Source organism: Alternaria triticimaculans (assembly GCF_023758025.1).
Source record: "Alternaria triticimaculans strain BMP 0046 chromosome Unknown scaffold_15, whole genome shotgun sequence".
Taxonomy (NCBI): domain Eukaryota; kingdom Fungi; phylum Ascomycota; class Dothideomycetes; order Pleosporales; family Pleosporaceae; genus Alternaria; species Alternaria triticimaculans.
In genome coordinates this window covers 401,300-413,881 of record NW_026055972.1, presented here as the reverse complement: position 1 = coordinate 413,881, position 12,582 = coordinate 401,300, and the positions used below count along the sequence as shown (strand labels likewise).

At 54.6% G+C, this 12,582-nt stretch overlaps 4 protein-coding genes across 4 annotated transcripts; 1 reads left to right on the top strand and 3 right to left on the bottom strand.

Moving 5' to 3' along the window:
* Positions 1–987: 987 nt before the first annotated feature.
* J4E78_008550 (uncharacterized protein) lies at positions 988–4,179 on the bottom strand (the record flags this gene model as incomplete). The annotated part of the gene is made up of 2 exons (XM_049369150.1): positions 988–2,098; positions 2,147–4,179. The coding sequence occupies 2 exons, from the start codon at positions 4,177–4,179 to the stop codon at positions 988–990; spliced, it is 3,144 nt and encodes a 1,047-aa protein (XP_049219217.1).
* Positions 4,180–4,844: 665 nt separating this feature from the next.
* J4E78_008549 (uncharacterized protein) lies at positions 4,845–6,148 on the bottom strand (the record flags this gene model as incomplete). The annotated part of the gene is made up of 5 exons (XM_049369149.1): positions 4,845–4,993; positions 5,044–5,575; positions 5,629–5,723; positions 5,776–5,909; positions 6,045–6,148. The coding sequence occupies 5 exons, from the start codon at positions 6,146–6,148 to the stop codon at positions 4,845–4,847; spliced, it is 1,014 nt and encodes a 337-aa protein (XP_049219216.1).
* Positions 6,149–6,677: 529 nt separating this feature from the next.
* Positions 6,678–9,335, bottom strand: J4E78_008548 (uncharacterized protein; the record flags this gene model as incomplete). The annotated part of the gene is made up of 2 exons (XM_049369148.1): positions 6,678–8,744; positions 8,796–9,335. 2 exons carry the CDS (start codon positions 9,333–9,335, stop codon positions 6,678–6,680), a joined length of 2,607 nt encoding a protein of 868 aa, XP_049219215.1.
* Positions 9,336–10,334: 999 nt separating this feature from the next.
* Positions 10,335–12,352, top strand: J4E78_008547 (uncharacterized protein; the record flags this gene model as incomplete). The annotated part of the gene is made up of 6 exons (XM_049369147.1): positions 10,335–10,445; positions 10,588–10,965; positions 11,091–11,488; positions 11,656–11,956; positions 12,095–12,157; positions 12,212–12,352. 6 exons carry the CDS (start codon positions 10,335–10,337, stop codon positions 12,350–12,352), a joined length of 1,392 nt encoding a protein of 463 aa, XP_049219214.1.
* Between the last annotated feature and the right edge of the window lie 230 nt (positions 12,353–12,582).

Below are 12,582 nucleotides of genomic sequence, written 5' to 3'. Positions count from 1 at the left end.
AAGAGTACCGGATATAGAGATCGTATTTGTGCAGCATGAGGAGCTCGCTGAGAGAGGACCGCTGGTGAAAGGGAGTAAGGCGTGGGAATTGGTGTTTAAGCCCCGAGATGATAATAAATGGGAACGACTGGTAGAGAAGGATGTCCGTGAGTGATGGGCTTAATGTTACTCACGGATATGCTTTGACACAATTGCTCCTAGGCGATACTTTCGAGTCCAACCCTCAGCTTGCCTCCCAGCTAAAGAACTCGAATATAGACACGATCGTAGCCTTTGGCATACAAAGTGAATGCTGCGTCCTTTCGACATGCAGAGGTGCTCTAGCCGCTGGATTCAAAGTCATCTTGTTGCAAGGTGCACATTCTACGTACAATGCCCATGGTAAGACTGCAGGGGAAATCGAGGAAGAAGTAGAGGAACAGCTGGGGAGAGAGGGGGTTAAAGTGGTGCCCTCGGAGGTGTGGAAGCCATAGTACAGCACTTGAATGAATTGCTCTTGAGTGTAATCAGATAATCACGAGACGAGCGCGGATGCAAGAACACGCAGCCTCCACCTCCACCCCTCCACCTCCCCGCCGCCTCCCCCACCCACCCATGCTGAGGTGGAAGGCTGGAAGGTGTGGAAGCCGGTTGCTTGATACTTGGATTAAGTGTTCGAGGTTAGGTGTGATCACATTATTACGAGACAAACGCGAATACAAAGAGATTCAGCCTCCACCTCCACCCCTCCGCCTCATCTACCCATCCATCGAGATAGACGTAGAGTCATGCTCGAGAGCGCATGCGCTTCGGTGGAAAACTGGGAGGTGTGTAAACCGATAGCTTAACATACATAAGAGTGAGCAAACAGTGTATAAAGAGGCTCGTATCGTTGACTTAACTAATTCTCATTCGCATTGATCATCTACTCACTTCATCGTCTATCACTTCCATCTCCTTCCCCCATCATACGAGCACATCCTGCCCTTCCTCTATCGTCATAACTATCTACAGCTCATCACTCCCCTCCTCTCTCTTCCCCTTCCCATCCTTACCCTGTCCACCCTGCGCCACCAGCCTATCAATAGCAGCCTTAATATCCTCCTCACTCGCCCCCTCCCCAATATCCAATTTCTTCAGCAACCTACCCTTCTCGTCCGTCACATCGCCCTCCTCTCCATCCGTCTTACTCCCCATATTCTGCAACTTAATGCCCTCAGCGCTGAACCCCGCCTTCTTCAACGCCTCCTCCAACTCCGCTTGGCTAGGACCGCTCTCACCATCTGCAGCGGGGACATCAGTCTCCTTGGTCTCAGCCTTAGCAGATTTCTTCGTCTTAGTCTTCTTCGCCTTCTTAGTTTTCGGCTTCGCGGTCTTGGTCTTCGAGCTAGATTGGTTCGGCGGCTTGAAATGCTTCATCTTCTTCATCATCATGTCCATGACGACGTCGTCTAGCTTCTTCTTCTCAGCCAAGATGTCCTTGACCGTAAAGACGGGATCATCTGTGGGACCAAGCTCAGCTTGCTTAGCTTCGTTGTCGTCGAGCCAGACCTGTGCTTTCTGTGCGTGCTCTTGAACGGTCTTGAGATCGGATTCTGTGTAGATGGTGGGGACTTCGGTGATTTCAGGTGCGGCGGGTGCGTCGGCTTCTTCGTCGAGGTCGTCCATGGGGTCGGTGGAAGGTGAGGCGGAGGCGTCAGCGGAGGCCTTGGAGACGGCTTCGCTGCTCTTGGAGCTCTCGGCGGATTGCGTCTTGATCTGGCCATCGACAAGTTGCTCGACTTCCTTGATGTGGGCGATGGTGTCTTTGAGCTCTTTGATGGCATCGGGGCGCTTGGATGCTTCGTCCTTGCGCTTCATCACTGGGTTGACAATGTTCTCGAGCTCCTTGAGCTTACTCCTGAGAGTCTTCTCATCGGCGTCGGCACCACCGGAGTACATCCAATCTGAGGCGGCGCTGAGGGTCTTTTCGAGTGTTTCGCGGACGGCAGATGTGGAAGCTCCGATGAAGGATTCGTCCTCGAGGTAGTCGCGAGCGCGGTAGGTGAAGGCTTCAAGCGAGTTCAAGACCTCTTCGCGGGTGCGGCGAGACTTGTCAGATGAATCGAAGGCGGCAAGCCTGTCGACGTTAGTCTTTGAACGCACACAACAAACTTCATCAACTCACCTGTCCTGCATCCTCTTCAACTCCTTGCGAGGGAACTTCTTGTAGCCCAGCTGCTCAACATCATACGTAATCGCCGACCTCACAGTCTTGATCTTCTTCTCTCCAGCCTTCGCAGTATCAGTGCTCTCAGCACCTGCGGAAGACGAAGACGACGATGACTTGGAGGACTTGGAGGACGAGGCAGATGAAGAAGAAGAGCTCTCGCCCTCCTTCAACGGCTCCTGATCCTTCTTGCCACCCATACCAAACAAGTTCTTGACACCATCGACAATGCCGCCTTTGACCTCCTCACTCTCAGTTTCGCAGGTAACCCACGCAGACAAAACCTCGGGAGTACCAGTAACAGGGCTGAGCCTAACCTGAACATAGTTGTTGAAGCTGTCGCGCTCGCACTTGTTCTCGTTGATCATGTGAGTAACAACCTTGGTCAAGTTACCGCTCTGGAAGTGAAGAGTAGGCTCCTTGGACACCTCGCCGTTAGCGTCAGGAACAGCCTGGTACATGGTGAACTCGAACTCGCCCATGAAGTTGAAAGGCAGGTCCTTGGTCGCGCCAAGCTTTGTGTTGGGAGTGAAGATCTTCTGGTCGCGCTCCTTAAGGTTGAGCATGTACTGGTAGCCGTGGTTGTAGCCCTGGGTGTCCGAGTCGCGGATCTCCTTAACGCGGAAAGACGGGCTGAGGCCAGCGGCCTTGAAAGCAGCGCCAAATACGGCGGCCTCGTCGGCGTTGACGTTCGCCCTGATCTTGCTCTTGCCAGCGACTGCTTCGAGACGGGCCTGGACAAAGGGTGTGCGGCTCGCGCCACCGTGGACAATGACGGAGTCGATATCCGCGAAGGTAAGGCCAGCGGCTGCGAGGGCCTGGTTGATCGGTCCATCGATACGTTTGGCGTAGTCGGCAGTGAGCTCCTCAAACTTGGTGCGAGAGAGCTTGTACTTGAAATCGACATCCTCGTAGAAGCTCTCGAAGAAAGAGTTAGTTTCCTTGTTAGCGCTGAGCATCTGGCGAACCCTCTCAGCCTCTTTGAACAGCTTCGCAGCGGTACGTCCATGGCCCTTGACCTTGTCGGCGGTGAAAGAAGCGCTCTTGGCAGCTGGAAGCTCAACAAAGGTAGCTACCATGTCGTCGACAATGAGCGAGTTCATCGCATCACCTCCAAGCGTTCTGTCCCATCCAGCGCCCATGACTTGAACCTCCTGGATAGTCTTGTTGCGCCTGCCAACATCCTTGACAGACCTGCCCTGGAACTTGAGAACAGTAGCCGACAAAGATCCAGCGCCCATGTCAAACACCAGGTTCGTCTCCGGCTTGCCGTCCTTTGTAACGTCGGGGAAAGTCCTGCCAGTAGCATAGTTGAGACCAACAGCCAGCCCATCGGATACAACGCTGAGCACCTTGAGACCAGCCAGACGAGCAGCAACCTCAAGTGCGCGCCTCTCGTCGACCGTGTAGAAAGCCGGAACCGTAAAGACAACGTCCTGGATATCGTAGCCCTTGCCCGCCATGGCCTTTGCGTTCTCCCTGACGTTCTTCAATTCCATGGCCAGTAGCTCCTCGACCGTGTATGATTTGTCCTCAGCGAAGACGCTGCTCACAAAGCTAACCGTGTTGCGCTTGTCCGTTCCCGTAACCTCCAACGCAGGGTATCTCTCCTTGTACGTGCCCACGATATCGCTCTCACTCGACACACCAAGAAGGTGTTTCAGATTCGGGTATACATCGCCCGGGAAACGTCCCTGGAGCGCAATCGCATCGCCGCCGTAGAAGCGCTCGGGGAAGGAGCCCGCAGGAAGAGCACCGCTCTTGGAAGGCTTGAAAGCGACGGCTGACGTCTCTTTCCGTTTCGAGTCTTTGGTCAGGACAATTTCGAGGGGAACGCCGGGCTTTACGAGCGCGGCTTTGATGTATTCGGTGCCTAGGTCTACGCCGATGACGGCTGAGGCGGCGGAGGCGGTCGTCGAGAAGAGGAGGAAGAGACCGAGGAGCATGGCTCCCGGTGAGAGGTTGCCTCTCCGGCGTCCGGGTGGCGCCATGATGTGTTGTGTGGTGCGGAAAGTGAAAGGTGTCGTTAACGGCAGGCGTGGAGAGGTTGTGGTGGGATGTGCGTGCTTCGCCGCGGGGAAGAAGTGTGGGAGGTTATTTGTTCTAATAGAGAACCTCGATAGAAGAGAAGAGAACGAGTGGGAATCTATCCCAGAGAAAAAGCGGTGAATAGGTTGTCGGTCGAAACCGTGGTCCTTTGAGTGTCGAAATGTGAGGGCGGTTTCGTAGTAATGTACTTGGATCGAGCTACCCTGTCCCGGACTTATTTGACACCTGGTCTTTCTCCAAAGGACACTTTGACGTTATAGCATCAACGCAACGTCACATGTAGAGACGGTCGTTTGATGAAAAGCTTAATTCACTGCTGCCTAACACTTCTTTTGGATTGAGGACATTTGGTCTTATCTAGTAATCGTGTCGAGTCCTCTGTATGCCCTTCGAGATCCTTTGAGCAATCTGGCCAATCACAGCGTCAGGAAAACCGTCTTCGCCGCAATGCAGCAGCGCGACCATGTCTTCCGCCTGCTTGCAGCAATGTTCGACTGCGTCTGATGCCTGCAGCGTGGCATATACGCCTGAAGCATTTCACACAATAGTTCTGTCCCTGCTGTTCAGATATACAGCCACCGTGTTCTCTTCCCATACTACCGGTCCATCATATCCCACGGTTAAACTCCACCATGCCATCCTTGCCACCGCGCTGATGAAACTCGGGTTCGAGCGACTGCGCACTGACAGCCTGGCGTTGTGGGAACGCAGCGAGCGCAAGTGGCAGCGCGAAAATGGATGTGGTGAAAATGAGTCCTGATTGCGCATTAGCCATCATCCCACAAACACCTTTCATATTGACTCACCCAGATTCACCGGCGTCACCATCCTAGGCCTCTGCTTAAGCCACTCTGTCTTCTGCAGCTTCACAAGCAGGAGAGGCGGCAGCACCATGATAGGTGTCGCATTGAGCACGCGACTCAGCGCCGTCTCTCCCACAGCAAGTGTAGCTGCCTTCTTGCTCTTGCCCAGTGGCTTGACCTCCATCTCTCCCGTGTCGACCCTTTTTCGTTCAGCTTCCGATAGCGCGGGGTACACGTCGATGCCTTGCCTGATCTCCTCACCGCGCATGAGGAACACATTAAGCGCACCAGCTGTAGCGACAGCCGCGAAGGGCACCAACCGTCCGGCAATGACTTTAGCGTTGGGCGACAGGCTCTTGAGGCGGGGTACCAGCGCGTTGAGACCGAGAGCGACACCGCATGACGCGCTGACGGCGAGGAGGTAGGATTGGACGATTGTGGATGTAGAGAGCGGGATCGACTTGTTCGCGTTGGAGAAGTTGATTCCGACGTTGACCGACTGATTCGTCACTTGCCATCCTAGTGTACCTGCTGTCTGTACACTCTTAGTATACTGTCGCATTATCTCAATGTAGACGCTTCTCATACCCCGAGACCCGGTGTAAGCATGCCAGCCGTGACAACCAAGTTTGTCAAGACAAAAGACGACATGCGGAAAGGCAGAAAGACTGGCTGGCCCGTGTCTTCACTCTGTCAGCGTCTCCCCTCATCATGCGACCGCGCCGGTTGTAGTACCTGGGTGTATGGTAGAATCGATTATCTTCTTCGCATTCCACAGCTCAGGCGTCATTTCTGGTATCTTGCCCGTCTTGTATGCGGTAACGAGTTTCTTTGCATTTTCGAGGCCGGCCGACGATGTGAGGAGGGTTCTGTCGCGTGCTGTTAGTTATGGCTGTATACTGACTACAAAGACATAAACAAGCGATGAAAGCTCAAGGTCGTGGTACTCACCACACCCAGTATCCCCAAAGAAACATCATCATCCCTTGCGCGCAGTATCTCACCTCGGATCTGATATGTTTGCTGAGTGCTGCACGCGACCCCAGTACGTCCCTAGATTGTACTGCGAGACTGGAAGGTCGCGGTTTCCCGGTAGCGAGGACGTCATGTTGACGGATGTGAAAAGCGCGGTTGAAGCAAGGAAGCTTCAACGACACGCGAGTTTGCGACGATGAGTGTTCGTGTGGATAAATCTGAGGGCGCGACGATATCGGCGATAATGCGAAGCGGGAACTAGCGACAAGCTCCACAGCTGCGATAGGTACCATGCAATAGCCACTGTTAAGCATCAAGCATCATACGAGGCCAGCCTTTACAATATCAGTGCATTCTGTATCAGACAAGGTCGTAGTGATGATAGCCTCCACCGCCCCTCCGCCTCCCCTCCTCCTCCCCCACCCGCCCTTAGCGATAAGCGCGATAGGTTCATTTCATCCATGGATATCTCTAGGTACTAGACATCAGGCTCTACATCCAGCCTCTACATTTCGCGCATTCTACATTATTTAACAGCCGCGCGCGTCCATGCAAGAACGCTGTAAATCATAACAAGAAACCGGCCAATGCTGAAAACAAGCGCTTTTATGCATCAAATCCAGCCCCATCCACCCCATTTCCCATCCCTCATTGTCGACACCTCATTTCTTCTTCTTGTTCTTCTTCCCGTTGTCCGACGCCGACGTTCCTAATATATCATCGAAAGTCTTGTTAGGATCGTGATTGCTCGCGGGCCTCAAACTCGGGCTGCCCATTGGCATCGGCGGCGCAACACCAGGCGGCAGCGGCAGCGCCTCCAATCCCAGATTCATGACGCTTTCCCGCCTTCGATCCGGGCTCTGACTTCGCGCACGCGCAGCCGCACCAGGATCGAGAAGACCAGGTGGTGGCGGTAACGGACTCGCATTCGCATTGAGTTCCTGCATCGCAGCATTGAGCAAAGTGTCGTCTGCAGCCCACTGCTGAGCCTTCTTCCAGCAGTGCGAGCGGCGGAATGTGCCTTCGACGCCGTGCTCGACTACGTCGGTGGGTAGGGACACGACTTGCGCGCCGCCTGCGACTCCGAACCAGGTTCGCGAGCGGGTTGTGTCCTCCCGGGCCCAGGGAACGCCGCTGCGTGGGACCTCGCAGAGGAAGTATTCTACGCCTTCGGTGAAGCGCACGCCGGGTGCGTCGACGACTAACATGGGTAGGGATTGGATAACGGCGTATAGGAAGAGCCATTGGCCTGATCGCATGTCCCACATGTCGTCCATGTTTGAGCCGGTGGCTTGTTTGAACTCGAATGTGCGGAATGCTTCTAGGAAGGGTGTTTGTTGCTCGGCATCGGCGTTGTGCGACTGCTTCAGTAGCTTGGCGACTTCGTCCTTGTGCAGCTTCTTCCCACGCGCTTTTGCGTCCTTCTTTGCGTCGCCTGTCTTTGCGTTCTGTGAAATAGGGTAGAGTGGTAGGTCAAAAGGAATCGGTGGCGCGACTGGTGGTGTGCTGCGGTCGTATTCGCTCAAAACCTTCCTCAGCGCACGCGCGACAACGGACTCGATGTCTGTTCCTTCGTCTTCTGCGATAAAGCCGTCCGCAGTACGGTTTGTCAAGTTCTTCCTATCCACGAGGAGATCATACAGACTAGCCATGTCGCGATAGATCTCTAGTAAGACCAGTCGGTTAAGACCACTTGTAGTCAGGTTGTTCTTCTTCGACTTGGCTTTTGGTAGCCATGAGCCGTATTTGTGCCTGTAGTAGTCCATGACGAAAGACTTGATAGTCATAAAGGCAGCCCTCCACTTCTTGAAGCTGATGACCTTGCCCTCGCTTGCCATTGCGCTGTTCATAATGCCAGAGAAGATATGCGGAAACTCAAAGTCCTTGAGCTTGTGATTGATGGTTTGCTCGCGGTTTTCCAGATCCATAGCAGCTCGGGCAAGTCGCGTAGAACTCTTTGGGCTGATCATGCCAAATTTAGGCGAGTCGAGTTCTTTGACGCTGTTGTACTTTCCGGCAGCGTGGACGAAACCCTCGGTGTATAGTGCCATCGAGCGCAACTTTTCTCCTAGCACAATGGCTTCTATAGTCTTCTCGCGGCTGTGGCGGACGTCTGCGAGGGTCAACTCGTCAACGTAGCAGTCAAAGCTCGACGCAGCAACCTCGCCAAAGGTGGATCCGTCGACGTTGGAAAAGGCATAGTGCGACAATATGTCTCCAATCCGCAGGAAGATGTCGAAGATGTCTGAGTGACGCTCGGTAGCGACCAGCGACTGTCCGATGAGGAAGGCGAAGAAGTTGCGGTAGGTAACCAATGTGTCGGTATCGTTCGCGTCGAGTCGGGGCTCGTGAGGGGTGATGGCAGAGTCGGAGCTCAGGGAGATGGGCATGTACAGATGCTTCTCCGTGTACTCGTCCTCCAGGGCGTCGCTGAGCGCTCTGGACCCCTTGGATATGGATTCATCCGAGCTTCCTATCTGGCTCTGGTCGGGCGATGCAGTCCGCGACTGTTCGCCAAATGGCTCCCGTGATACGCGTCGCGATGTGCGGTCGGCCAGGTCGAGCGGGGGCACGTTTGCGTCGCTGTAGAGGCTGCCGTGAACGAGGCGGGTGAGCAGGTGCGATGCTGCGTATACGGAGGAGTCGATGCGGAAGGAAGGGCCCTTGTCAGAGGTGCGGGGGAAGAGGTAGACAAACGTGTCTCCAGCGTCGTCCCAGAGTTCAGGGACCTTTCATCTTGTCAGCGTTGGTATGATATTCTGAGAGCAGCCGCAGACTACCTTTTCGCCGTTCAGCAGGAACGTCAGGTTGTATGGCACCTTGCCCTTGTGTCCGACGATCCATGCCAGCGGACTCGCATTGCCTTGTGGTGCGCCAGACGCAGCGTCTACTCCCTCAATGCCGCCGGGTGGGCCGCCAAATAGACCGCTCTTCCTGCGCAGCTTCTTCAGTTTCCCTTCGGATGGGTCTAAGCTCGGCGTTCCGGGTCGGCTACTCGCTGGTGACGATGCGCGCGACGGCACCTCCAGCGGCGGAGGTGGCTCGAGGGGCTCAAGATCGGCAGGCACGACCGGCTGGATAGTGGGGTTGGAGAGGGACACCGCGCGTGGTGACTGAGCGGCGGGCGGAGGATATTCGGGCGTGAGGTGTGTCGCTGAAGAGAGGCGGTTGCGCACTTTGGTCAAGCGGCTGCTGGACTCTGATGACGCAGGGGTTGGGCTCAACTTCGCATTATTCGTAGACCCTGACGGCTCGGACGACCCAGATGATCCGAACAAACTCGACAGCCGACGAGCTGACTTCTTCTTGTCTCCCAGCATGGCGAGGCGATCTAGTAGTTGTCTATGCGGCGCGGGAGGAGCAAGAGTTGGGGTATCGTGAAGCGTAGGAAAATATACTATGCGCGCCGCAACATGAGTTTGACACAACAGCAAACACGAGCACCACACATGCAGGGCCCCGGGCACCGGTCAGTTAGTATATGTCGAAAGGGACTGAAAAGCTTAGTGAAGGGACTAGGTGTTTAGGTGATCTATATTTGAGCTGTCGCAGATCCGCAGTGTCGTAACCATGCTAGTGCACGAGTAACGTCAAAGGTCGGGTGGCCACAACGTGGGTCGTTCCCTACATCTGTCATTGGCTTTGCTCTTCAGCCTTGGGGTGCATTTACACCTTGGTATGGCCGGCCGGCCACTCAGCGGCCTCTTTGACGTCCAAAAGACCCTTTGCCAGCGCTGGCTGTGACCTGCAGCACCTGCGCCTCATGCTGCGGGCATGCTGCGGGCAAGGCCCACCTCATCCACGGAAGCTGGAAGCGGATCCTTGCGCAGCCGTGTCGTGCCAGAGACGACTGTTTCGAGTTGCCCGGCCTTCAAATGTGTAACGGTCGAAGAAAACTGTGCGATAATACCACGAGTGAATTTATTCAGCTGCAGCTGACATGTCGTGTTTTCGTGACGATTTGCAGCATCGGTAGAACTATTGACAGCGCCGGCCGCATCGATGAGGTCTTTAGCGAGCGGATGACGTACCATCCCTAATCGATAGCGTCCACCCGAGGCCTCATGGCTGTCATACACGTGCTGGAGGCGCGCCCTACGTTGGTATGAGCATGGCATTGACAAACCGCATGCACGCTTCATTCAATTGCTGCCAACAGACCCATATCTGAACTTCGCATCTGATATAATCGCGGCACGCTCACGTTGTTACTGCTGGCCTGAGTCCACTCCGCCCCATAACTGCGCACCAGCCACTTCGGTACGCAGCCGTGTTCCGACGCCGCCACGGCTTCATCAGCATCCAATACAGCATCCAATATGGGCGGCGGCCAAACTATCGCGGACCAGATACTCAAGACGTTCGCCCTACCGGACGTCGTCGGCTCCAAGACTAGCTCCAAAAAGCTGATCAATTTGCTGAGAGGGCACGTGCCCCTGCCATTCATGCAAACCCGCTGCCCTTTTGGGACATGACGCGGCCAATAGAGTAATCGCTAACAGCACCAGATGGCCAAACGTGTCTTTACTTCCAACGCAACTGCTCGACAAAGCAGCCCACAATGTCCTCCAGAAGAAGCCCATTGCGTACCCAGCCATGTGCTATGGACCCGATTCAGGTGACCCGCGGCTGAAGAACAATATTGCGCAATGGCTCACGACGTTCTATAAGCCCGCGGACCCGGTATCCGAAGACCGCATATGCATCTCTGGTGGGGCTTCGCAGAATCTAGCTTGCCTGCTTCAAGACTTTACAGATCCGGTGTATACGCGGAATGTGTGGATCGTCGCTCCGGCGTATATGCTTGCTTTCCGTATATTCGAGGATGCTGGGTTCCACAAAAAGCTGAGGGCCGTGCCTGAGGATGAGGAGGGGATTGATATGGCGTATCTGAGGGGTCAGATTAAGCTGAGTGAAGAGAAGGCGAGATCTGAGAGTAATGATGAGCCGGTGAGTCGCTGTCAATACGTGGACGGTCTGAGACCTTCTTACGTCTACCATGATCTTGTCTCATGGAAATCTACTGCGACTGCATGTCGGGGTATACACCGCGGTTTGGCTACTAACATTGCCAGCAATTCAAACCTCCAAGGCCTTCAAATAAAATCTACAAACATGTCATCTACGCGGTTCCAGGCTTCTCCAATCCCAGCTCCAAGACTATGAGTCTAAAGCGTAGAGAGGAGTTGGTACGTTTGGCGCGAGAGTACGATGCCCTTATCATTACAGACGACGTATATGACTTCCTGCAATGGCATTCAAGTCTCAGTCCTAGTGCGCTGTCCATCGAGAAGGCCGGTTTACCCCGGATTGTCGACATCGATAGATACCTGGACGGCGGCGCCGAAAGACATGGCGCAGATGGCTTCGGTAATGCAGTCTCAAATGGATCGTTTTCCAAGATCTTCGGCCCTGGTTTGCGTACGGGTTGGTGTGAAGGAACGCCCAAGATGGCGTATGGTGTTTCGCAAACGTAAGCATATCTTTTGAATATCCCGTCATCTGTCTCTGTCGCCTGCGCTATCATTCATGGCACATCTGAGATACCCGCGATCGAAACCATCGCGCTCAGATCGATCTGAGGTTATGGTGTCACAACGATGTCTCGCTCCATCCGGCATGACAGCTAACGTGTTCCAGAGGATCCAGCCGTTCGGGCGGAGCACCCAGCCAGCTGACAGCCTGCTTTGTGGCCGAGACACTGGAAACAGGAGAGCTCCAACGCTACGTGTACGACAGACTCCAGCCAACCTACGGTAACCGGTACCGTCGCATGGTGGAAGCCATCAACAAACACCTCATCCCACTAGGCGTCGAGATCCCCCAAACCGATCGCGAGGTCGTCGGCGGCTACTTCATCTGGCTGACGTTGCCATCGCCGCTAAAAGGCGCAGTGGTAGCACAACGCGCAAAGGAAGAAGAGAGCCTAGCCGTCGCACAGGTGAGTACAAGCCACGATTACGTCCACGCCCCCGGCGTCCAGATCATGGGTAAAGCTAACCACGACGCTTGTGTAGGGCGAAATGTTCGAAGTGAGTATGCTGCTCCGCAGCCATGTACGCCCAACTGACAGACGCAGGTACCCGGCGACACCGGCCATGAAGGCACGTCATTCGGCAACGACATCAGGGTTTGTTTTGCGGTCAGTACATGCTTCTCGATTGAGGTCTGCGAACCGATACTAATCCATTGCTAGTGGGAAGAAGAAGACATGCTTGCCGAGGGCATTGAAAGACTCGCCACAGTCATTAACCGCATGTTAAAGGAAGAGGCCAATGGTGGACAGGCAACGAAGAGGGCGGCTGCTCAAGAGGAAGACGCGAAGGGTCTGTGGTGATTGAGTGGAGGGAGCGAAGTGAGCGGAGAGAAGGAATGGCGAATCGGATGGAAGATCGCTGTCTCGAAGTGAAGAGCATCCTATCAGCCACAATCTAGATCACACAGAGATCACGCAGAAACTTCCACGACTGTAGGGACCATATCATGTGATTCTGGTCTTGCACAACGCTATTCGTCGAGATCCGGTAATAGAGGTTGCGTTAAGCATGAGGGATCTGCGATGCCAGC